This window comes from Canis lupus, chromosome 6 (assembly GCF_003254725.2).
Source record: "Canis lupus dingo isolate Sandy chromosome 6, ASM325472v2, whole genome shotgun sequence".
NCBI classification, from domain to species: domain Eukaryota; kingdom Metazoa; phylum Chordata; class Mammalia; order Carnivora; family Canidae; genus Canis; species Canis lupus.
In genome coordinates, this window is record NC_064248.1 from 780,746 (window position 1) to 806,284 (window position 25,539).

At 38.4% G+C, this 25,539-nt stretch overlaps 1 protein-coding gene and 1 pseudogene across 2 annotated transcripts in view; one reads left to right on the forward strand and one right to left on the reverse strand.

Annotated features, from left to right (window-relative positions):
* Positions 1–25,539, forward strand: part of TPST1 (tyrosylprotein sulfotransferase 1) — a 141,121-nt gene that overhangs the window by 113,295 nt on the left and 2,287 nt on the right. For both annotated transcript variants that reach the window (XM_025425727.3, XM_025425726.3), the window contains one exon: positions 23,694–23,744. In XM_025425727.3, the coding sequence (XP_025281512.1) occupies positions 23,694–23,744 (51 nt within the window). The remainder of the gene's footprint in view (positions 1–23,693; positions 23,745–25,539) is intronic.
* On the reverse strand, positions 3,410–4,394 carry LOC112646089 (40S ribosomal protein S20-like; annotated as a pseudogene).

Consider the following 25,539-nt stretch of genomic DNA (forward strand, 5'->3'; position numbering starts at 1 on the left):
ATGGAGCATGCTTCTCCCTCTGCCTGTGTCTCTGCCTCTCTCTGTGTGTCTCTCATGAATAAATAAATAAAATCTTAAAAAAAAAAAAAAGGTATAAGATGACATAAATAAACCCTACCATTTATGGTTAATCGTTTTTCAAAAAGATTGCCAAGATGGGGTGCCTGGGTGGCTCAGTGGTTGAGCATCTGCCTTGGGCTCAGGTCATGATTCTGGGGTCTGGGATTGAGTCCCACATTGGGCCCCCCACAGGGAGCCTGCTTCTCCCTCTGCCTATGTCTCTGCTTCTCTCTGTGCCTCTTATGAATAAATAAATAAATAAATAAAATCTTAAAAAAAAAAAAAAGCATGCCAAGACAATTCAATGGGAAAAGAATAGTCTTTCCAACAAATGGTACTAGGACAACTGGATGTCGACACGCAAAGACTGAAATTGGATCCCGTAATATTGTACACAGAAATTAACTCAAAATGAATTATAGACCTAAATGTAAGAGCTAAAACTGTAAAACTTGTAGAAGAAACATAGGAATAAATATTTATAGCTTTATATGTGACATTAGTTTTGTAGTTATTGGACTGCATTGAAGTTAAAAACCTTTGTGCTGTAAATAATGCCATCAAGAAAGTAAAAAGACAACACATAGAATATCCAGATGCTAGAGTCTAGAATATATAAAGAATTCTATGACTCTATAATGAGATTTCACATCATCCAATTTAAAAATGGGCAAAGAGGGGATCCCTGGGTGGCGCAGCGGTTTGGCGCCTGCCTTTGGCCCAGGGCGCGATCCTGGAGACCCGGGATCGAATCCCACATCGGGCTCCCAGTGCATGGAGCCTGCTTCTCCCTCTGCCTGTGTCTCTGCGCCTCTCTCTCTCTCTGTGACTATCATAAATAAATAAAAATTTAAAAAAAAAATGGGCAAAGAGTGGACACTTCTCTAAAGAAGATATAGAAATAGGGGCACCTGGGTGACTCGATTGGTTAAGCATCCTACTCTTGGTTTCAGCTCAAGACATGATCTTGTAGGTCGTGAGATTGAGCCCTGAGTTGGGTTCCATGCTCAGGGGGGAATCTGCTTGAAGATTCTCTCCCTCTGTCCCTCCCCCACTCTCTCTTCCTCTCTCTCTCTCAAATAAATAAATCTTAAAAAGAAAGATACAGAGGTAGCTAATAAACACATGAAAAGATGCTTAATATCATTAATCATTAGGGAGATGCAAATCAAAAACACAATTAGATACTACTTCACATCCACTAAGATGCCTATAATAAAAATATATGAAAAACAGTACGGTAGTTCTTCAAAATATATGAAAGCAGATACTCCTATTTGTATGCCAGCGTTCAGAGCAGCATTTTCAAAATAGCCAAAAGGTCTGAACAACAACAGATGGACAAATAAATAAAATAGAAAAAATGGATGGATGGATGGATAAATAAAATGTACTATATACATACAGTGGAATGAAATTCCTTAAAATGGACTGAATTTTGATACATGCTGCCATCTTGAAGGCAGACATTATGCTAAGTGGGCTAAGTGAAATAGCCAGATAACAAAAGGACAAATATTGTATGATTCTACTTACACGGGGTACTTAGAATAGTCAAATAATAGAAACTAAAGTAGAACAGTAGCTATCAGGGACTGGAGGAATGAAGGGATTATCTATTATTTAATAGATATTTTTTTTAAATATGATTTTTATTTTATTTTTATTTATGTATTTATTTTTTTTACTCATGAGAGACACAGAAAGAGAGAGAGAGAGAGAGGCAGAGACACAGGCAGAGGGAGAAGCAGGCTCCATGCCGGGAGCCCGATGTGGGACTCGATCCTGGGTTTCCAGGATTAGGCCCTGGGCTGCAGGCGGCGCTAAACCGCTGAGCCACCGGGGCTGCCCTTAATAGATATTATTATTTAATAGATACAGAGTTTCAGTAAGGGATGATAAAAAAATTCTTGAAATGGATTGTGGAGATAGCTGCACGACAGTGTGAATGCACTTAATGCCATTGAACTATATACTTTAAAATGGTTAAAATGGTATGGAACTGGTGAATCACTATATTGTATACCTGAAACTAATATACTGTGTGTTAACTACCCCAGAATTAAAATTTTTTAAAATTTAAATGGTTAAAATGGGAAATTTTGTAATATATTTTACCATAATGAAAACAAAAAAATATTTAGTAATGTTTTTCCAAGTATGTGGATACATTAGTATCCTTATACAATGCTGGTGGGAATATAAAATGGTACAATAACTTTGGAAAACAGACTGGCAGTTCCTCAAAAAGTTAAACACAAAATGGACAAAGGCCTTAGTATTTCTCCAAAGAAGATTAACACAAATGGCCAATAAACATATGAAAAGATGCTTGGCTTATATTTTTTTATGAGATGTCAGTCAGATGTGTCCATAAGAAGAGTTTGAGAAGAGGCTTAGGAAAACAAAGTTTATTATATTTACAGGTCCTACAGATAGAAGTCATGGCATCCCATGCAGGGCTATGTGGAAAAGCTACCAAGGTGGTTAGGGACAGAAGATAGGAGCAAGGGGAGGGGTTAGGCCAGAGTCTTTATTGGGGGTTTCCAAATGAAAGGCAAGACAGGGCAGGGTGAACAGTTTAGGATTGGCTAGTTTAACTTATTTTAGTAGTATATGGGCTTCCAGATGGTTGCACTTGCCTGACGCCTGATCCCAGGATGATTAAGTCAGAGGAATACTGTCTTTTGGGGTATAGGGACTAGATAGAGGAGTTTAGGCCCTGGGTTGCTTAGTATGTATATCAAAGACATACTTTGAGCTGGGTCCTTTGCTGTCTGTAAGAATTGGCGAGACCTGGAGGGGCAGTCTCTCTCCAGCCAGGAAATTGTTTTCTGGGAGGGTTTTTTTTTTTTTTTATGGTGTCAAAATATGATATGCAGGAATTAAAAACCATTAAAATGAAATGTTCAGTATCATTTGCATGAAATGCATACTGAAACCAGAAGATACCCCGTCACATTCATTAGGATGGCTATGTTTCAGAGAAAGAAAAGGAGGGTCACCTGGGTGGCTTAGTCAGTTAAGCATCCAACTCTTGATTTTGGCTCAAGACATGATCTCAAGGCCATGGAATTGAGCCCCACATTGGACTCCACGTGGAGTCTATTTGTCCCTCTCCCTCTGCTCCTCCCAAGCCCCCCTTCAGTTCTCTCTCTCAAATAAATAAATAAAATATTTTTAAAAAAATCTTTAAAGAAAATTACAGATGTTGGCGAGGATGTAAGAGAAATTAGAACCTCCATGCATGAATGGTGCGAACATAAAATGATGCAGTCACTTTTAATAGTTCATCAAAAAGTTAAACATAGAATTACCACATAACCTAGCAATTCCATTTCTAGGTATATATCCAGAAGGATTGAAAGGAAGGACTTTCAATTATTTGTAAGATTGGTGTACAGATTATTTGTACATTTGTATTTGTTCATAACAGCATTATTTGCAATAGCCAAAAGGTGGAAACAACCCAAACATCCATTGATGGATGAGTAGATAAACAGGTGGTGTATACATACAATGGAATATTATTCAGCTTTAAAAAGGAATGAAATTCTGATACCTACTCAAACTTCGATTTCAACTGAAAACATTATGCTAAGGGAAATAAGCCAAATACAAAAGGACAAATGTTATATGATTCTATTTGTGCTTAGATAGGATAGGCAAGTTCATAGAAATAGAAAGTAAAGCAGATTATCAGGGGTAGGCTATGATTCCATTTTCATTAAGTTCAAAGTTACTCTTACTGTCAGAAGACACGTTATGACTAGAGGGAGACATAAGATGGTGGGTCATTTTCTATTTCTTAATCTGTGTTCGTTCTGTAAAATTTCAAGAGCTGTTCAATCATAATTTGCACATTTTCCATAATATGTTGTACTTTAGTTAAATTTTACTTAAAATTGGGGGAAAAAAGATCTCTGGATTTCAAGGTTTTTTGTTTTTTTTTTTAACAACTGATAATTTATTTAAAAAGATTGATGCAGGCATGTACAATGGTGACTTCAACCCCTGGCTCAATACTGATGGAAGTAATCTGTTTGATAGTCTCAGAAGGATTGTGCAAATCAGTGAGTCACTCATGGATTCTCATCTAAAAATAATCCCAAATCTTAGAGCCTTCCCCACAAGTTTTTCTTACATGGATTCTTAGAGTCCTGGGGGCATCCGAACTGGTCCTTTCACTTTGAGATTTGTATCCTTTGTGCCTCTGACCAAGTTGGCCCATACCTTCTCCAGAGATTTTATGTTGCAGCTGATTAGAGTAATTCTAATTCTGTGAATAGCCACCTCTGGTTCCATGGGTGCCTTCCTGTGTCTTTAAAAGCCATGGCTGACTGCGCACAGCTTCCTGACCAACTTGTTCCTGGGAGAGCGACCAGTGGGGACTCAGGAGCAGGAGTGGGGTGCCCAGAGCTCTGCTGTAGCTGCCACCACGTCTTCCTCAAAAGAGAGGAGTTCAGTTTTTAAATGCTGAAAAGATAGCCATTTTCTCTTCATCTTGTAATCATCTAAAAACAATAACCATAACAAGCAGTGGAGACAAAGATCCTGTGTTTGACACTTGGAGAAATCTGCAGGCCCAAACAAGAAGACACAGAGGAAGAGCATCAAGTGCAATGAAGAGCAAATAGAAATGAGAAGACACATTGAGGATGATCAAGTGCAGTGAAGGTCAAGTAAAGGTGACAGGACCTCCAGTGTGGGTACATTACGGAAGAACACAGGTTTCCACAGAATTGGCAAGCTCAAGGGCAAAACCAACAGTTTCTTGTCTGTAACAAGAACAGTACATAGCCAAGTGCCAGTACTCCCTAGATGGGATTTGACGTGAAATATCATGAAGCAGGGAGGGAAGAGACTGAACACAGTGTGTATAAGCCATTTTTGTACAGTGCTGTCTGTTGTGAAGTGGGTTGAAGGAAAGAGTCAGCAATCATCTTGGTTAGTTGTTGAGAAATGAAGGTAGAAAACCCAGTTCTCGGGACACTCGGATGACTCGTGGTTGGGCGCCTGCCTTTGGCTCAGGTCAGATCCTGGGATCCAGGATCGAGTCCTGCATCGGGCTCCCTGCAAGGAGCCTGCTTCTCCCTCTGCCTGTGTCTCTACCTCTCTCTCTCTCAGTCTGTGTCTCATGAATAAATAAATAAATCTTAAAAAAAAAAAAAAAAAAACAACAACCAGTTCTCCTATACAACCTAAAGAGAATTGCTACCAAGCTATAATGTGACCCTGGGGCTTCCCCAGTATGAACCTCTTGTAAATATTTGACATATAAACAACTCCTCTCTTTCAAAAATGAGTAATAAATCAAAAAGGAATACATATCAGGAAAATTTGACCAGCATATAGCCATGAATTTTTTTAATTAATGAAGTAATCATCTATTAATAATTATTATTAATGGCACACCTAGCTTGCTTAGTGCAGTGTGAGACTTGACCTTAGGGGTCATGAGTTTAAGACCCATGTTGGGCACAGAGCCTACTTTTAAAAATTATTAATAATTATACTGAAGGGGATAATGAAGCAGGGACAAGTATTTGTTAATTTCAGGGTTTTTTTTTTAAGATTTTATTTATTAATGAGAGACACAGAGAGAGGCAGAGACACAGGCTCTGTGGGGAGCCTGATGCAGAACTCAATCCTAGGACCCCAGGATCACGACCTGGGACAAAGGCAAATGCTCAACTGCTGAGCTACTCAGGCATCCCTGTTTCAATTTTTATATAGAGATAAGATTTATCTCCCACCAAGACTCATGAGGTGAGGCAATTAATAAATGTGGAAAAGACATTCAAATACTGGGCAGCCAAATAGAGCATAGATGCCAGGGCGTGATCCCGGGGTGCTGGGATTGAGTCCTTCATCAGGCTCTCTTCATGGAGCCTGCTTCTCCCTCTGCCTGTGTGTCTGCCTCTGAGTGTGTGTGTGTGTGTGTGTGTCTGTCTGTCTGTCTTTCTGTGTCTCTCATGAATAATTAATTAATTAATTAATTTTGGGGGAACAAACAACTTTTAACATTATCCTTCTGCCTCAATACTGATTCCTAGCTCTTAAATCTAGTTTAACTGAACATCTTAACAGAGTGAAGATGTGACATACCACCTTATTCTTTTTTTTTTTTTTTTTTTATTTATTTATTTATGATAGTCACAGAGAGAGAGAGAGGCAGAGACACAGGGAGAAGCAGGCTCCATGCACCGGGAGCCCGATGTGGGACTCGATCCCGGGTCTCCAGGATCGCGCCCTGGGCCAAAGGCAGGCGCCAAACCGCTGCGCCACCCAGGGATCCCCATACCACCTTATTCTTAATCTCAGTTTTTCTTTGTAGGGCTTCTACTCTACAGGGAATGTCATTGTCTTCACTTAGCTTTCCTTTTTCATCATGACCTTTTTTTTAAAATTTTTTATTTATTTATGATAGTCACAGAGAGAGAGAGAGAGAGAGAGAAAGAGGCAGAGACACAGGCAGAGGGAGAAGCAGGCTCCATGCACCGGGAGCCCGATGTGGGATTCGATCCCGGGTCTCCAGGATCGCGCCCTGGGCCAAAGGCAGGCGCCAAACTGCTGCGCCACCCAGGGATCCCCCATGACCATTTTTAAAAAGGAAAATGAAGCAAAGCACTTATATCTATAATTTGATTTTTCTAGAATGATCTTCCAGACAAGAAAGAAAATATTGTGATTAGAGGTCTTGGAAAATGTATTCTTCTTTCTCTTACTTAAGTTTTGCTAATATTGGAGCCAGGGAGAATTTCTTAGATAGTCTACCATTTTTTTTTTCTTTGCCACCTGTCACCAGTTGGTTCCTTTTTGAACATTTCAAAATGCAATTATGCAAAAGAGAATACTTTTTTTTTGTTAAGCTATCTAATTTGTTTTTAAGATTCATGAGACACAGAGAGGCAGAAACATAGGCAGAGGGAGAAGCAGGCCCTACTAGGAGCCTGATTCAAGACATGATTCCAGGACCCCAGGATCATGACCTGAGCCAAAGGCAGACGCTCAACCACTGAGCCACCCAGGCATCCCCTATCTAATGTTTTTATCAAATAATAATTTTAAATTCTTAAGTTCTTTTATTTCTAGGAGTAGGATTGAATAGAATGATAGAATGAATGACAACATTCTATAAAGTAATACCATATTTAGCCCTGAGGGTTCAGTTGGTTCAAATCAGGAAGTCCCATTAGAGTTATTTTTTTTCTTTCTCTCTGTGTTCAATCTTTACAGTAAGTTGGCCTCAGAAACTATTCTCAGTCCTTTATCTATAAAAGTGGAGACCACTGTGAAAGGATCTCATTTATTCCTTTTTTCATCCAACTGTTCATTTGTTCCTATATTTAGGATATAAAGATGATTGACTCTCTCTCCAAGAAATATGGTGAAGATAGAACTGTAATTAGCTATAATTTAGTGTGATAACTGCCATAAAGTAAGGGACTTAGGATGCCACGAAGGCACAGTATTGACTGTACTTGTATGTATTAACTATCTTTCAGTGTTCTGAAAATTCAGTTTGGTACCATTACCTTTGAATGGAAATGATTTTACATTTTTGTCTGAATAAGTGTCTTGTGGTCAAATGTTATGATTTCTTTTTTTTTTTTTTTTTTTTTTTTTTTTCAAATGTTATGATTTCTTAATCATCCTGCAAGCTTAACTTTTTTCCCAGGAAATCAAAGTCTTAATGCTAAATTTGCTGTATTTATACTACTTTATATAATAGAAATAGGTTCCTGTTTCAGTTATTACACTTTGCCAATTCAATTCACATTCCAATCCACCTTATCAAACTTCACTTAAGAATCAATACACTGAAACATGTCTTTTTCTTAAAAACATTGTTAGAGTAGAAAATCATGCTTCTTTTTTTTTTTTTAAGATTTTATTTATTGGGATGCCTGGGTGGCTCAGCAGTTTGGCGCCTGCCTTCGACCCAGGGGGTGATCCTGGAAACCTGGGATCGAGACCCACGTCGGGCTCCCTGCATGGAGCCTACTTCTTTCTCTCTGCCTCTCTTTCTGCCTGTGTCTCTGCCTCTCCCTCTGTATCTCTCATGAATAAATAAATAAAATCTTAAAAAAAAATTATTTATTTATTCATGAGAGACACACAGAGAGAGGCAGACACAGGCAGAGGGAGAAGCAGGCTCCCTGAGGGGAACCCCATGCGGGACTTGATCCTAGGACCCCAGGATCATGACCTGAGCCAAGGGCAGAAGCTCAGCCACTGAGCCACCCAAGTGCCCCAGAAGATCATGCTTCTGAGATGATTAATTTTTTTCTTGATATAGAATATATTAATAACATTTATCTAGTTGTTTCTAGGCAGCACAAGACCATGAAGCTCTACAAAAACCCAATCTGAGATTTGCAAAGCTGCCAAAATATTTTAAGACAAATGAGAATCTGTAAACATACATGTTATCAACTGGTTCATATTTGTGTTTTAGAGATAATAAATTTCTAATAAGCCACAAGAGCCCAGTGGGAATAAGGATGTAAATTTCAAAATCTGGATTCCTTCCTGTATTATCATATCTGGCTGGAATTGTGTTTTTTCTGAATGTGAAAATAGCAAGTCATAATTTCTCAAGAGGGATACTTATTACATTATTAAAAACAATGAATTACATTACAGGATAAATAACAGCAGGCCAAACATAGACCAATGATGAAAGTTTGCCATCGACTAAGGATTATGATTAATCCAGTTTTGTTCATTTGACTGGAATTAGAAAGAGAAAAGGAAGAAAAGAAAAAAGGAATGGTGGATTATATTATAGAGTTTACAGTGGGTTTACAGAAAGAAGGAGGAATAAATTAGATTTGAGTTTACAGTGAAATTTGAATTCACAACCAGGGGTTGTGAGACTAATCTTTTAACCTTTGTGTACACACACATACACACACACATTATGAAGAAAATAATAAGCAAAAGCAACACCTAAAGTCAGCAGTGCCTGATATAGTGCTTAGCACATAATATGGTCATTATTAGTACGTGTTTCTGGAACTTGTTTAAAATTCTCTTGTTTTGAAAGAAGGTTTTGAGTTAAAGCAGGGATTGGTCTGCCATCTGCCTTTGTAAATAAAGTTTTGTCATAGCTAACTATGTTCATTTATTTATATATTGTCTATGTCCATTTCTGCACTACAGCTACAAAATTGAGTAGTTAGGAAGGTAACTGTATGGCTCACAAACCCTAAAGTATGTACCCACTAACCTTTTACAGAGTAGTATGCCAACCCCTGAGTGTAATCCTCAGTTTCAGCCCGTACACAAAATGTGTATTTTTTATAATCCAATGAGCTTTGTAAAGTTCATATAGTTGTCATGTTGAAAAATGTTTTGATGCCCTGATTTTCCCTACCTTTTTCGTACTTAGAGAAAAATTTGAAGAACATCTTCTACCTTTAACATAGATTCAGTACTTAACATTTTGCCATAGTTGCTTCATCTACTCCTCTCTCTCCATATACATGTACACAGATACTTTTTTTTTTTTTTGCTGCTGCTGCTGTTGAATTATTTGAAAGTTACAGATATTGTGCTCCTTCAGCATACTGTTCTAGAAATAAGAGCATTCTTCTACATAACCCATGGTTTTAAAATTTAAAGAACATATATGGGCTTTTTGTTGTGTGTAAGGAGCAATACAAATACAGCTATCTTTTCTATAGTACATTGTTCATCTCTGTGTTCCCAGTTATAAACTGTAGAAATTCTAAGTATTATGCCTTAGTTATCTGTTGCTTACTTGTAGTAGCCTGAAAATGAATGGCCCCTAAAGATTTCCATGTCCTAATATCTGAAATCTGAATATGTTACCTTACACAGCAAAGGGGACTTTGCAGATATAATTAAGGAACTAAAAGTGTATCCTGTATTATATGATGGTCTCAGTGTAATCACAAGGGTCCTCCTAAGACGGAGGCAGGAGAGTTCAAAGCAAAGAAGGTGATAATCAGTGAAACAAATGTGACAGTGCCATAACTGCTCACATTGAAGATGCCAAGGCTGAGAATTTTCACACCTAATTTCAAAACTATCAACTCCTGGCTTTTTTTTTAAACAAAAACAAAAACAATCCTTTCCTCATTTTCTCTCTTGTCTTGCATTTTATTATAATCATCAAGAAAAACTTGGCCACCTTCAACACTTTGCTTGGAAATCTCCTTAGCTGGACCATCCAGTTCATTTGCCTCATTTTCTACTTTGTGTATAACTGCAAGTGACAGGGTTGCTGAACTTTCTATTATGATGACATAACAAAGATCCCCCTACCTCCAAAGCAGGCTCCTGTGTGTGTGACTCTCATAAAAAAATAAAAAAATAAAAAATTAAAAAATTAAAAATAAATTTGTGGAGCTCAAAAAAGAAATAAATAAAAAATAAATATCTGGAGCTCACATTTTTATATGTATTTCTTTTTTTAAACGATTTTATTTATTTATTCATGAGAGACAGAGGGAGAGAGAGGCAGAGACACAGGCAGAGGGAGAAGCAGGCTCCATGCAGGGAGCCCAATGTGGGACTGGATCCTGGGAATCCAGGATCACGCACTGGGCGGAAGGTAGGCGCTAAACTGCTGAGCCACCCAGGGATCCCCCATATGTATTTCTTTTAGACTTTATTAAGTGCTTTTCTTTGAGTGAATCAAAAGCAGTACAGTAACACAGACCTGGAAGGCCTGCTAGAGAGGGTGAAGGTGGAAGTGAGAAGGCAATCCCTGTTTGATACATAGGCTTTGAGAAACTGCCTTCAAACTCACAAAGTATTGGAGCTTAGAGGGGAGTGATTTAAAACCTCTTAGTCTTTCCTTGTACCTCCAGTCTCTTGCAAATAATTAACAGTAAAGCTGAAGATTATGAGAATTAATGTCTCTCCTATCTTTTTTTTTTTTTATCTTTTTCCTTGTATAACATAGAATTTCTTTTCCAGTAGTGGTATGTTCCTCTATTTAGCAATTCCATAAATAGTGGTTTTCACCCTCCAGACACAGGTTACCTACCTGGACTTCAGAGCATGTGCATACTATGGGTATACCTTCATACATGGAGAAAGAACACTGACCAAAAATCAGCCAGCTGAGGAAGCACACCTGTAATTAGCCTCAATCTTCATATACAGAACTGCAGTCATTTTTTTGTGCTTCACAGCCAAGATGCTCAGGATATTTGCAGAACTTCTCAAACACGAAAGAGAGAAACCAAAAGAAAGAGAAGAGAGGATCTCAGAGGAAATAAAAACAATGTAATGAGCAAAAGAAAACATAAATGAATAATAATTAATGTTCTTGTAGAAATAAGATGAAGGAATAAGAAGATTTTTTTTTTTAAACAACAGAAACAGAATTTAAAAATTTGGAAACTAAAAAATAGCTGAAATTTAAAATCGGTAATAAAAGAATTAGAAAAATAAAGTTGAAAATCTCTTAGAAAAAAAAAAAAAAAAAAGAAAATCTCTTAGAAAGTAGAACAAAAGGACCAATAGATGACCTGGAGAGAAAAAAGAAATGAAAGGCATTATTCAGGTAGTCTAGCATTTGACTAATTGGAGAGCAAGAAAGTGATGAAGACATTATTAAAGTTGTAATATAAAGACATTTCCAGGAACAGAAGGACGTGCGTCTCCAGTGCCAGTGAGTGAAGAAAACAAGCCTCATCAAGACACATTATCATAAAAATTATAGAACACTAGGAATAAAAAGAAAATTCTTAAAGCTTCTAGAGTGAAAACAAAGGTCACATAGGAAGGATCAGGAATTAGAATGATATAAGCCTTGTCAACCCAAACATGGAAAACTAGAAGATAGTGGCCCACTGCCATCATATCAAAGAGGAATTATTTATCTAGAATTATATAACCAGATAAACTTTCAGTCAAGTATTAGGATAAAATAAAGGCATTTTCAGACATGCACAATCACAAAAGAGTTGCCTTTTATTTAAACATTTATTTATTTTAAAGAGAGAAGTAGAGGAGGAGCAGAGGTAGAGAGAATCTCAAGCAGACTCCCCAGTGAGCACAGAGACCGATACAGGACTCCATCTTACGACCCTGACACTAAGATCTAAACACCCCCAAAGATTTGCTTCTTATACACCCTTTCTTAGCAGCTGCTGAAGAATGTACCAAAGAGGAAGGATTAACCAAGTAAATGGAAGACCTAGGCAAGGAAATGGGAATGAAAACCAGACAGGTATGGAGAATGTGCAGAATGGCAGCAAAGGAAAATCCCAAGACAGCACCTGAGCAGGAAGGAGACCCAAAGAACAAGCAGTTCAGATGGAAGTAAACAGAGGATTTCAGGAAGGATGTTTTGGGAAAGGGGGGAAAAATGGAAGAGGGGGATGTAAATGCCAAGAATCATAGACTACCTAGAGCAGAAATCTCCCACAGAAGTCAGTACTGTTAGGAATGTATAAACTGGGGACACCTGGGTGGCTCAGTCGGTTATGCATCTGCCTTCAGCTCAGGTTATGATCCCAGGTTCCTTGGGATCAAGCCCCATGTTGGGCTCCCTGCTTAGCGAGGAGCCTGCTTCTCCCTCTCCTACCCGCTCATGCTCTCTCGCTGTCTCTCTCTTTCTCTCTCAAATATATAAAATCTTTAAAAGGAAAAAAAAAAAGTACTGCATAAACTGTAAATGATGAATTTCCAGTGGCTCAGTGAGAGTTAAAAAGATCGAGTTAAAATCACATAGTTGTAGGGAGCCCCCCAAATTCTCATGAATTTTACCTCCAGGAGGCCCACAAGCTTCTCAGGGTGAAGATCAAGAAAAATCCCCTGGTACTCTGACAGAGGGAAGGGAAAAGTAACCATTTTGAAATAAGCTTGGGATACTCTCTAGCAACAGCTTATCTTCAAAGTAGGCTCTTAACAAAGCCTAAAGGACTTAGGGGAAGGGAACTACCCAACTGTAGTCACTCCAGTTCTTCTGTCTTACCTAAAGGAGTGAGAGGAGAAACTGAGAAGATCTTGTAACGGTTACAACCCAGGGACACAGACTCAGTAAAATACTGAGATATAATTATGGGATTATAGAACACTTTCTCCTCCACCCCCCAAATGCACATGCCCTACACCACACCAATCAGACTTTTGTATAATAACAGTGGATTACTACTAAAAGAACTACAATGTTCAATGTTCTTTATTTTTTAAAGAAGTCTGTAGGGAAACCCCAGAACAACAAGGAGTACAAAAACAAGGACACTTGAAAATTTTAGCCTCTGGTGTGTACAGTTCCAACAAAAACTAAACACAGGCTCATTCCTAGCCAGATAAACATAAAACCTTACACTAAAGGTCCCATTTACTCAGTACATCATGTCCCCTTCTAACAAAAAAGCTACAAGATGTGCTAAAAGACAAAAAACAATTGGAAGAGACAATGGAAAGTATTTAAACTGGATTAATATATGCCAGAAATTTTGGAATTAGCACACTGGGAATTTAAAATAACCATGATGGATATGCTAAGGATTTTGATGGGAAAAGTGGGATAACATGCAAGAACACCTGGGTAATGTAAGCATTGAGATGGAACTAAGAATCAAAAGGAAATAATAGGGCAGTCCCAGTGGCACAGCGGTTTAGGCTGCTTGCAGTCTGGGGTGTGATACTAGAGACCCGGGATCGACATGTCAGGCTTCTTGTATGGAGCCTGCTTCTTCCTCTGCCTGTGTCTCTGCCTCTCTCTCTCTCTCTCTCTCTCTCTGTCTCTCTGTCTCTATGAATAAATAAACAAAAAAATCTTTAAAAAAAAAAAAAAGGAAATAATAGTGGGGCGCCTGGGCGTCTCAGGGGGTTAAACATCTGCCTTCAGCTCAGTTCATGATCCTGATGTCCTGGGATTGAGCCCTGCATCAGTCTCCCTGCTCAGCAGGGAGTCTCCTCTCCCTCTGCCACTCCCCCTGCTTGTGCTCACACTCACACAGACACACTCTTTCTGTGTCAAATAAGTAAAATCCTTATTTTAAAAAATGCTAAAAGTCAAAGTCACTGTAATGAAATGAAGTCTACTGATGGGCTCATCAGTAGACTGGACACAGCCCAGAAAAAAAATCAGTGAGCTTGCAAAACTGCAATTTGAAGAAAAAAATGAACAAAAGATAGAACAAATTACGAACTGTGCAGTATATTAAAAGGTGTGGGGTTATAAAAGGTGTAATATATATACATAATGAGAATGCCAGAAGGCAAAGAAAGAAAGAAACAAACAAACAAACAAAAAAAAAAACATTTAAAGTAGTAATGGAAAAAAAAAAAAAGTAGTAATGGCTGGGAATTTTCCAAAATTAATAACATATCCAGAAAACTCAGAAAACACCAAGCAGGATAAATGCCAAAAATTCTACCCCTACGCATTTTAAATGTTGAAAGAAAAAAAATCCACCAATTTCAGCCCTGTAACCAGCAAAATTATTCTTCAAAACTAAAGAAGTAATACATTCTCAGATAAACAAAATTGAAAGACTTTATCACCAATGGCCTACCTTGTAAGAGTTCTTCAGAGGGAAGGAAAATAATATAAGTCAGAATCTCAGATCTCTATAAAAGAAGAGAAGGAATAAATGAAGGTAAAGCAAAATCTTTAATTTTCTCATTAATTGACCTAGCAGATAACATTGTACTTAAAATAATAGCAATAAAATAGTCAGTGATTATAACTTACAGATAAATGAAATGAATGACAGCAGTATAATAAGTGATGGGAGGGACGAACTGGAGGTACTCTTATTACCCTGCACTACTTGTGAGGTAGTATAGTACCATTTGAAAGGAGACTTAGATTAGCTGTAAGTACATATTGCAAATCCTGGGACAACCATTGAAGACATTTAAAAAAAGAAGTATAATGACATGCTTAGAAAATGGAATCATAAAATGCTGAATCAAAACTAGAGAAAGCAAAAAAGAGTAGAAGAAAACAAAGCACAAGGGCAACAAATAGAAAATAGTTACAAATATCATAGGTATTAAGCTAGTTGTGTCGGTATCACATTAAATGCGAATAATCTAAATACACCAACTAGAAGACAGACACTACCAGAGTGCATTAGAACACAAAACCCAACTGTATGCTATCTACAAGTTACTCCACACGTGATATTGTGATATAAGAACTATATATTCAGTCCCTAGTTCCTGGCACAGAGCTCTTAAAGCCCTTATCATTTCTAAGTGATAAGGGTGTGAGGAACATCTTTTGTTATTCACAGTAAGCCCCTTTCAAGCATACCTGAGTTTATATTAATGAGTTATTTTGTGAGCCCCTGACTAGCTTCAGGATGGGAACTGGTTGCCAGAGGAATGAACCATGTGCTTGGAGATTTGGAATTTCCAGTCCTACCCTCTCTAAATCCAGGGAGGAAAGGGGCTGGCTGCCAACTGAGTTGATCAACTGGCCAATGATTTAATTGATTGTGCCTAAATAATGGAAATTCCATAAAACTCTAAAGAGAAATGAAGGACTTTAGACAGCTACCAGGTTGGTGAACACATCCATATGCTTGGGAGAGTGGTATACCCCATACTCCACAGAGACAGAAGCTCCTGTACTTAAGACCCTTTCAGACCTCATCTTACACACCTCTTCATCTCACTGTTTGTTTGTACCCTGTATAATAAGCCAGTAGTCATAAATGAAGTGTTTCTCTGAGTTCTGTGAACTATTGGAGCAAATTATTGAAACTGAGGAGGTGACTGTGGGAAACACTATACAGGAGGCCTGGACTTGCACATGGCTTCTAAAGTGGAGGGAGTCTTGTGGGACTGAGCCCTTTACCTGTGGAGATCTGTGCTAACTCTTGGAAGTTAGTGTTAGAATTTCTTGGTGTAAGGAAAAACCTGCATATTTGATAGCAGAAGGGCTGTGCATAGAGAAAATAGTATTCTTTTAACAGGAGATTTTAGATATAAAGACATAGCTTAAAAGCAAAGGGATGAATAAAGATATACCATGATAACTAATAAAAGAAAATTGGAGGACCTTTCAGACAAAGTAAAAGGCGCTGTTAAGGGAAGAAGGAGACGAGCCACAGACTGGGAAAAAAAATCTTTGCAAAACACATATCTGATAAAGGACTGGCATACAAAATATACAGATTCCTAAAATTCAAAATTTAGAAGCGATTCAGTTAAAAAGCAAAAGATCTTAACAGACGAGGATGTAGAGCAATAGGAACTCTCATACATTGCTTTGCAGGAATGCAAAATGGTACAGCCACTTGCAACATAGCTTGGCAGTTTCTCATAAAACTAAACCTATTCTTAGCATATGATCCAGCAATCAGATTCCTTGGTATTATCCAGATAAGTTGAAAACTTATAGTCACACAAAATCTGTGCACAATGTTTCTAGCAACTTTATTCATAATTGCAAAACTTGTAAGCAACCAAGACCGCCTTCAGTAGGTGAGTGGATAAACTGCCAAATATCCAGACAACAGAACATTACTCAGTGATTAAAATAAATGAGTTATCAAGCCACAAAAGGACATGGAGGAACCTTAAATGCATATTACCAAGTGAAAGAAGTCAATCTGAAAAGGCCACAGTACTGTATGATTTCAACTTTATGACATTGTGTAAAAGGCAAAACTAGAGATAGTAAAAAGATTGGAGGAAAATAGGGAGGGATAAATAAGTGGAACACCAGATTTTTAGGATAATGGAACTATTCTGTATTTATTGTAATAGTGAATACATGTCATTGTGCATTCATTAAAACCCATAGAAAGTACAACATAAAGAGTGAAGCCTAGTGCAAACTAAAGACTTTAATTAATAACAGTCTATCACTGCTAGTTCATTGATTATAACAAATGTAATGCAAGATTTTAATAGGGGGAATGGTAGAAGAGGGAGAGGATATATATGGAGATTGTGCTTTCTGCTCAGTTTTTCTGTAAACCTAAAACTGTTCTAAAAACGAGTCTACTAATTAAAAAAATATATGAGGCTATTAACTCCAGCTAAAATAACAACGAATAAGTTGTGTAAAAATAATGTAAATATGTAATGTTTATATTATAATAATGGGAACTTACAGAATGTGACTTAAGCAGAAATTATGTAATTTTTGAGAGCATAGAAGAAGGGAAGTGTTGCAGACCTAATATCCTCCTCTCTCATAATAGAAAGTCTGTGTAACAGCAATGAACATCCATGCTCCTGTCTGAAGGTGTTTCCTTCCCTTGAGTACCCAAGTCCATCTTCCTCCGTATCCTACATCATTAGATTTTGCTCTCCAGGGATCCCTGGGTGGCGCAGCAGTTTGGCGCCTGCCTTTGGCCCAGGGCACGATCCCGGAGACCTGGATCGAATCCCACATCGGGTTCCCGGTGCATGGAGCCTGCTTCTCCCTCTGCCTGTGTCTCTGCCTCTCTCTCTCTCTCTGTGTGTGACTATCATAAATAAATAAAAATTAAAAAAAAAAAAAAAAGATTTTGCTCTCCAGCCAGATATTTCCCATCAACAAACAAATACAAATACACCCTTAGTTCTTCGATCTTAACATGCACACTATGCACATCCATACTTCTTAATTCCAGTTGCCCTGATACTGCCGTTCATTTCCTTGCTTCCCTTTATGTCAACACTGAAATTTTCTGTACTCTTTCTCCAATTCCTCTCCATTCTCTATCTTACATCCACTTCATTCAGAATTTTACAGCTACCATTCTTTTTAATTTGCTATTGTCAAATTGACGGTGACCTTCTGACCTTCGTGTTGCTGTATTGAGTGGTCAATTATCATCTTAGCTTCCAGCCTCTTAATACTATTGGTTACCACCTCCTTGATAGGTTTCTTTCACTTGGTTTTAAGGAACACCACTTTCTCAATTTTCCTTCTGTGTCACTGGTAGCTTCTTTTCTGTCTTTGCTGTTTCTTTCTCTACTCCCTGATCTCTTAATGTTAAAATGCCCCAATATCTCAGTCTTAAGTCCTCTGCTGTCCTGTCTCTACCCTGAGCCCTGGGTTATCTTATCAGGTGTCAGAGCTTTAAATAGCATCTGTTAGTTTATGATTCTCGAATTTATATATCCCAATGCAGACTTCTATGAATTCCAGATTTGTATTTCCAATTGGTGATTTGACATTTTCATTTATTGTCTCATAGATACCGCAAGCTTAACATATACAAAACTGAACTATTGATCTTCCACCCGAAAATATGCGGTAGCCAGAACATTTCCCAACTCAGTTAATAGCAACTCCGTATTTCCACTTGGCAGTTGCTTAGGCCAGAAACCTTGGAATTATCTGGACTCCCCTTTCTCTGCTCTCTCACACCCCACATCCAGTTTATGTAATTAGATGTAATTGGAAAAATAAAGATCCACAAACTTAGCACTTCTCACCACCTCCTTGCTATTCAGTCTCGTCTGGATTACTGCTGTAACCTCCCTACTTCTAACTTGGCCCTCTACAATGTAAACAGAGCAATCCGGATGATCCTTTTAAAATGCAGGTGCACCTCTTCCCCCGAGCAGCCTGAGGTGACTTCCGAAAATGGTTCGCTTCTCTCTGGACCCAGAAAACCCTACAAAATCATGCAAATCGAGAGGTTCAAATCTTCGTGTTCACTTTAAGAACACACATGAAACTGCCCAGGCCATCAAGGGTATGCATATCCAAAAAAGCCACCAGATATCTGAAAGATGGCACTTTGCAGAAGCAGTGTATGCCATTCTGCCGCTACAATGGAAGAGTTGGTAGGGGTGCACAGGCCAAACAGTGGGGCTAGACATAGAGTCGGTGGCACAAGAAGAGTCCTGAATTTTTACTGCACATGCTTAAAAATGCAGAGAGTAATGCTGAACTTAAGGGTTTAGATGTAGATTCTCTGGTCATTGAGCACATCCAGGTGAACAAAGCTCCCAAGATGCAACGGAGAATTTACAGGGCTCATGGCTGGATTAACCAGTACATGAGCTCTTCCTGCCACATCGAGATGATTCTTACTGAAAAAGAGCAGATTGTTCCTAAACCAGAAGAGGAGGGCAGCCCGGGTGGCTCAGCAGTTTAGTGCCACCTTCAGCCCAGGGCGTGATCCTGGAGACCTGGGATCAAGTCCCATGTCAGGCTCCCTGCATGGAGCCTGCTTCTCCCTCTGCCTGTGACTCTGCCCCTCTCTCTCTCTCTCTCTCTCTCTCTCTCTCTCTGTCTCTCATGAATAAATAAATCTAAAAATCTTTAAAAAAAAAAAAAAAAGAAAGAAAGGCAGCCCGGGTGGCTCAGCGGTCTAGCGCCACCTTCAGCCCAGGGCCTGATCCTGGAGACCCAGGTTCGAGTCCATGTTGGGCTCCCTGCGGGGAGCCTGCTTCTCCCTCTGCCTCTGTCTCTCTGTGTCTTTCATGAATAAATAAAATCTTTTTTAAAATAAATAAATAGATAAACCAGAAGAGGAGGTTGCACAGAAGAAAAAGTATCCCAGAAGAAACTGAAGAAACAAAAAAAAAAAAGAAAAAAGAAAAAAAAAAGAAACTGAAGAAACAAAAACTTATGGCCCGGGAGTAAATTCTGCATAGAATAAATGTAAATAAAAATTAAAAGTAAATGCAGGTGCACTCATGGTACCTTTTTGCTCTCTATTTTATGACATTGGACAAAATCCTGAATTTCTCTGTGCCCTAGTTGTTTCATCTGTAAAATAGGAATAAATAATAGCTCCCTTCAGAGAGTGTGGGATTCGGTGAGATAAAATAGAGGAAGCATGCACTTACCACCAACCTGAGATGATACTGTTTACCCACTGTTCTTATTATTTTTATTTCCCAATACACCCTCCAAATCAGGAGCCTACTTTTGTCTCCTCATCATGCCTTGAGGGCTTGAGGTGAAAAGGTTCTGTAGGAATGTTTGGATTCTGAGTGCCTAGCGCACTGCTGTCAAGCACAATCCTCAATCCGTTAGTACCAGAGAATAGCATGTCCAGAAAAACTATTCATCTAACCAAAGGAAATTCCATTCCTAACTTTGCTATTTTTTTTTTAACTTTGCTATTTTTATAAGCAACGTAGTGCTTGGCATCTTGCACTAAATAGGAATTGCTTCGTTACTAAAAGTGTTCTTTTTGTCAGTGCCATAGTTTCTATCCTTTGAAGCATTTGTGCCCTAAAGAATAATGAAAGGAGACAGATTCCCACTTACTTTTTGATCAAGCCTTTTATCTGATGTCTTATCCTGACCCCTTTTTGGTTTTTTACTAAACTTGAGACATCATATAATTAGGGATGTTTTTGCCCCTTCACGTAAGCCTTACCTCTCTGGAACTGTCGGTTCCTGGAAGACACTTACAATGTTTTCCTGTTCCCACTCATGTTTTCTGTCATGCCTTGCTGGTTTTTACAGTGAACTGAGAAGAGGGAATATTTAACCATAAGATTTGCTAATGGTAATAAAATACAGGACAGTGCTGGGTGGGGCCTTCTGGGCCTCACTCTGCCACTAACTAGCTATGTAACCCCCTGGACTTTCACTGAACCTTCTGCTTCAATTCTAGCAGAAGAGGGTAGCTGAAACAGAGGAGAGTCAATTTCTGAGTCAGGATATGAGGAATATAAGAAAAATTGCTTGGGGACCAAACCACTAACTGGAAAAGGGACTAGGGCAAAGCAGCCTTGTTCTGGTTCAGTAGTGCTGCCAGGGCACGGGATCCTAACTAAACCTGGGTAACGTATGGCCCCAGGGGATTTGAAGGTAAGGGTTGAGACATAGTTCCATGAATAGAGGGAGGAGAAGGAAAGACACTTGAGAATCTGGTAGGAAAGAGAAAAAAAAGAAGAAAGAAAGAGAAAGGGAAGTAAGGAGAAAGAAGGAAAGAAGAAAGAAAGAGAGAGAAAGAAAGAAAGAAAGGAAGAAAGAAAGAAAGAAAGAAAGAAAGAAAGAAAGAAAGAAAGAAAGAAAGAAAAGAAAAAGAAAGAAAGAAAGAAAGAGAAAGAAAGAAAGAAAGAAAGAAAGAAAGAAAGAAAGAAAGAAAGAAAGAAAGAAAGAAAGACATCCTATTGGCTTGAGCCTCTGTGCAAGATATAGTGTCTGCTTGCAGACAGGCATAGTAGAAGTCAGAATTAACATGATACACAGCTCTAGGGGCTTAGATACTTCTACATCTGAAACCTGGAAGAGTAATACAATGCTATATGTCAGTAAAATAGGGATGGGAAGGGCACAATGCTGGAAGCTGGAACCGTCTATGGGCTACCCTACTGTGTTAGGGTAGAACAAAGAGGATTCTTACACGCAGATTCTCCAGGGAGCAGCTAGGCCAGACCCCCCATGACCTGGGATTATTTGAAGGTGTGAAAGAGATTATTTGAAGGTGTGAAAGAGAGGTGTCAAAGATATTGAAGGTAGTTTTTGAAACAGCTTTAATTTAGGCTTCTTAAAGACTATAAAGAATGGAGCAAGTTTTAGAAATTGCAGAGAAAGAGATGTGCAAAAAGTACGTTCATCCTCTGAGTTTCAGAGGGAATGCTGCTACTTTTAGAAATGGATCATCATCCATTTAGGATGATCCTTTAGGTCTGTGGGCCTTAGGATTCACCATTTAGATTCATTTTTTGCTTGGAGGGATTACTCTGTGACTCTCTTCCCAGTAGCCATATGTAGTTTCTTACCATACTTTCTCAAGTTTAGCAATTATCAAACTTTGGTTAATGGAGACCTTCTTTACTCTTGATTGGCATGAAAAGTTCCCAGTTTTTTGCTGTTGCACTGTGGAAACAAACATCTTTGTACTTAAAGAGTGAGTGCGTTTGTGTGTGTTAGCAGTAAATTTTTAGCGTTAAGTTACTGGCTTAATTTGTTCAGTTTTGTTCTTGAAATATACAGAAAAATTACACAAATCATAGCTCTATAAATGAAACAAAATGAACACACCTTCATAATTGCTACCCATATCAAGACAGAAAATTCCCAGCACCCTGAAAGCCTCTTTCATCTCTCTCCTCCCTAGAGTAAACAGTATCCTGATTTCCAACAACATGAAGTTGTTTTGCCTTTTCACAAACGTTAAAATATTTTATTTTTTAAAAATATTTTATTTATTTATTCATGAGAGACACACACAGAGAGAGAAAGAGGCAGAGACACCGGCAGAGGGAGAAGCAGGCTCCATGCAGGGAGCTCGACGTGGGACTCAATCCCAGGTCTCCAGGATCACACCCTGGGCTGAAGGTGGCGCTAAACTGCTGAGCCACCTGGGCTGCCCTAAAATATTTTAAATGGAGACACCTATATCATTTTTAGGGGTCCGACTTTTATCCTTCTCTTCATTATGTGTTGGGATTCATCTATGTTATTGCCATACCAGTAGTTTGTTTTTCTTAATTGCTACTCAGTATCATTATATACAATATTTGTTTTTTCCTTCTAATTGCATTGCTTTCAACACCATCTTTGTTATAAACCAAGTATCTGAATACAAGGATCTGTTTCTGATTGTTCATTCTGTTTCATTCATATATTTGTCTGTACTTGTACCAAAGCCTTACTGTCGTCACTCCAAGTTCATTATTATCTTAATTATTTTGTATATATAAGAACATATAACATATTAGTATATATTTTAACAATTATAATTGTATGTATGTGTGTATATATCATGTAGCTCTATAATTGGCTTAATTATAGCTGTATAATAATGTCTTAATATCTAGTAGAGTAAGTCCCCCACTTTTTTTTTTCCACACTTTGTTCTTTTTAAGATTACTTTGATTATTCTTGGCCCTATGCATTTCCATAGAACTTTTTCAGTCAGCTTGAACTTACTCCACTCCCTCCACCCAATAAAGTGTGCTAGAGTTTTGATTGGAATTCCTTTGTTGAGGAGAATGAACATCTTTACTATATTGACTCTTTCAATCCCTGGAAGTGGTATGCCTCTCTATTTATTTGGTCTTTAATTTCTCTCAATAATGTTTTATATTTTTCTGTGTAAAGATCTTACACAGATCTTTTATTAGATTTATTCTTAGGTATCTGGTAGGGGGGTTTTTTAGATGTTATAAATGGTATTGCTTCCTAAAGTTATTTCCTTACTATTGCTGGTATTAGAAACATAATTTTATATATTGAAAAGTAAGTTTTTAATTATAAGATTTTGTGAGGTTAAAAGTATGTATCATTATAAGAATCATCTAAAATTCAAATTGTTATGGGAATATTGGGGATATTAAGAAAAGTAAATTTGGAATAAATCTAAGATTTGTGAGGATGGAGATTTCAAAAGGCTATTAGGAGTACCTGTTCCTAAATTGTGTGAATTCTCTGTTGGTTGCTTGAGATAGATGGCCTAGAGCTCGCTTTCTCTCTCAGCTAAAATGATTGGAGCTTGGAACTTTGGTATGCTTTTTTTCTTCTTCAGGTACTCTGGGCCCTCTCCCAGCCAGCCCACATTAGGAACACTCAGGCAAATGTAGGACAGGTGGGACCAGAGTGAATGAGAATTTCAGTCCTTCAGCACTAGCTTTTATTGAACTGATAGGCTTCCCTCCCACCCTAAAACTCACCGAGAATGAATCCATTCACCATCACGCATTGCAGGCATCCTGAAATGATGATGACAGTACCTGTTTCCTTAAACTCACACTTGACTTTGTTTTTCCAGGTCTATAAAGGAGAATTTCAGCTCCCTGAATTTCTTAAGGAAAAACCTCAGGTACTGTGTCTGCTTTCTCTTCTTAATGTGATAGATGGGCTCTTGTGTCAGGATGATCTTTTTAAAGAGTGCTGTACTGGTGGCAGAAAGATTGGTCTCTGGTAATTGTTCGTTTTAACAGTCTTAATTTCAGAGAGCTCAGTGTCAGTGTCTTCCAAAATTAGGGAACTGCTCTATTAATAACTAAAATCCAGTTGCTTGAGGTGACTTATAAGCCATAGAGTATTCCATGTATAAGGAACCTGCCTTGGTGAATCTGCTCAGCCTTCCAATATCCCTTGAAATAAAACTTTCAGCCACCCTTTGTTCTTGTCATATATACATCCATGACCTCCTAACTTGTCTTATTTGGAGCCTAGAAGACTTGTGAATACATTGTATTTACCGCCATTGGCCCTGAGCTGCAAAGCCCCCAAGCTGGGAAAGGACAGTGAGAGTTTGAAAATGAATAACGTTTACATTTTAATTTAATTTTTTAAAATTTTTATTTATTTATGATAGTCACACACAGATTGAGAGAGAGAGGCAGAGACTAGGCAGAGGGAGAAGCAGGCTCCATGCACCGGGAGCCCGACGTGGGATTCGATCCCGGGTCTCCAGGATTGCACCCTGGGCCAAAGGCAGGCGCTAAACTGCTGCGCCACCCAGGGATCCCAACGTTTACATTTTAAAAGATTTGTTAAAACAGATCCAGAGTTATCCTTGTAATGTCACACCCATACTTACTTGGGTTTCAGTGTTGTTTCTTGAGTTGAAGAGAAACAGGCAGTGTTACAGCTGACACCGTGTGCCTAAACTAGCCCAGAATGTCCTGCATCTGAGAATCCTCTGCCATGCCTACCTGGTAGTGGGGAAAGATTGTTAACTCCTACTGGAACCCCGCAGAAGACTGCCCTTTCTAGCCCAGGCTGCTATCAGTAATTGGCTTGTAAATAGGAAATGAAGACCCAGCAAGAACGTCGGCTTCTAAAATCATTGCGGATATGGATTGGTGAGGGAGACAGACCTCCTCATAGACTCTGTGAAGTTGTGTAGCCTGAAGCAAGCCTGGAATAAAAGGACAGGGCTATTTGAGAGAAGTTGCTTCTCACACCAAGGTTCAAGGCTCTGTCTTCTCAAATCCTTGTCCCATAACAGTTGTAAGCCTTTAATAGTTGATATGTATTATTTGAGAATTTCAAACTACTTTCAGGGCATATTCTCATTTGCCTATATTTAATTTTAATCTTCCCATTCATTCATTTTGTTCAACAAATGTTTACTGAATTTCTGTTATGGGTGAGAAGTTGGAATAAGTCCTCAAGAGTCAGAGAAAAAAAGATCTTCTCAAGGAACTTCTGATCTCCCCAAAATACTGATCAACTTTGGCAGACAAGGGGGCACTGAACCCTGAGCCTGGTCTAGGCGTGATGCCCCAGAAACCTGGATGGATTCATGAATAAGCCATCAATCACTTGTAGGCTGTGGCCAGAGAATAATCTGAGAGTCAAGTCTTGAAGGAATGTCAAATCCAAAGACTATTCTGTATAGTAAGTTTGAAAGAATCAAGAAAGGGAATTTGAGACTAATTTAAAGGGATACCTCTGCTTCACAGCATACACAAAAATCATTTCCAGGCAGATTACAGACCTAAATGTGAAAGGTAAAATAATAAAGTTTTTAGGAGATAATAAAGGAGAATAATTTCATAACCTTAAGAGGGAAGGATTTTTTTAAACAGATCATAAAAAACACTAATCATTAATTTTTAAATGGGTAACTTAGGGCAGCCTGGGTGGCTCAGTGGTTTAGCGCT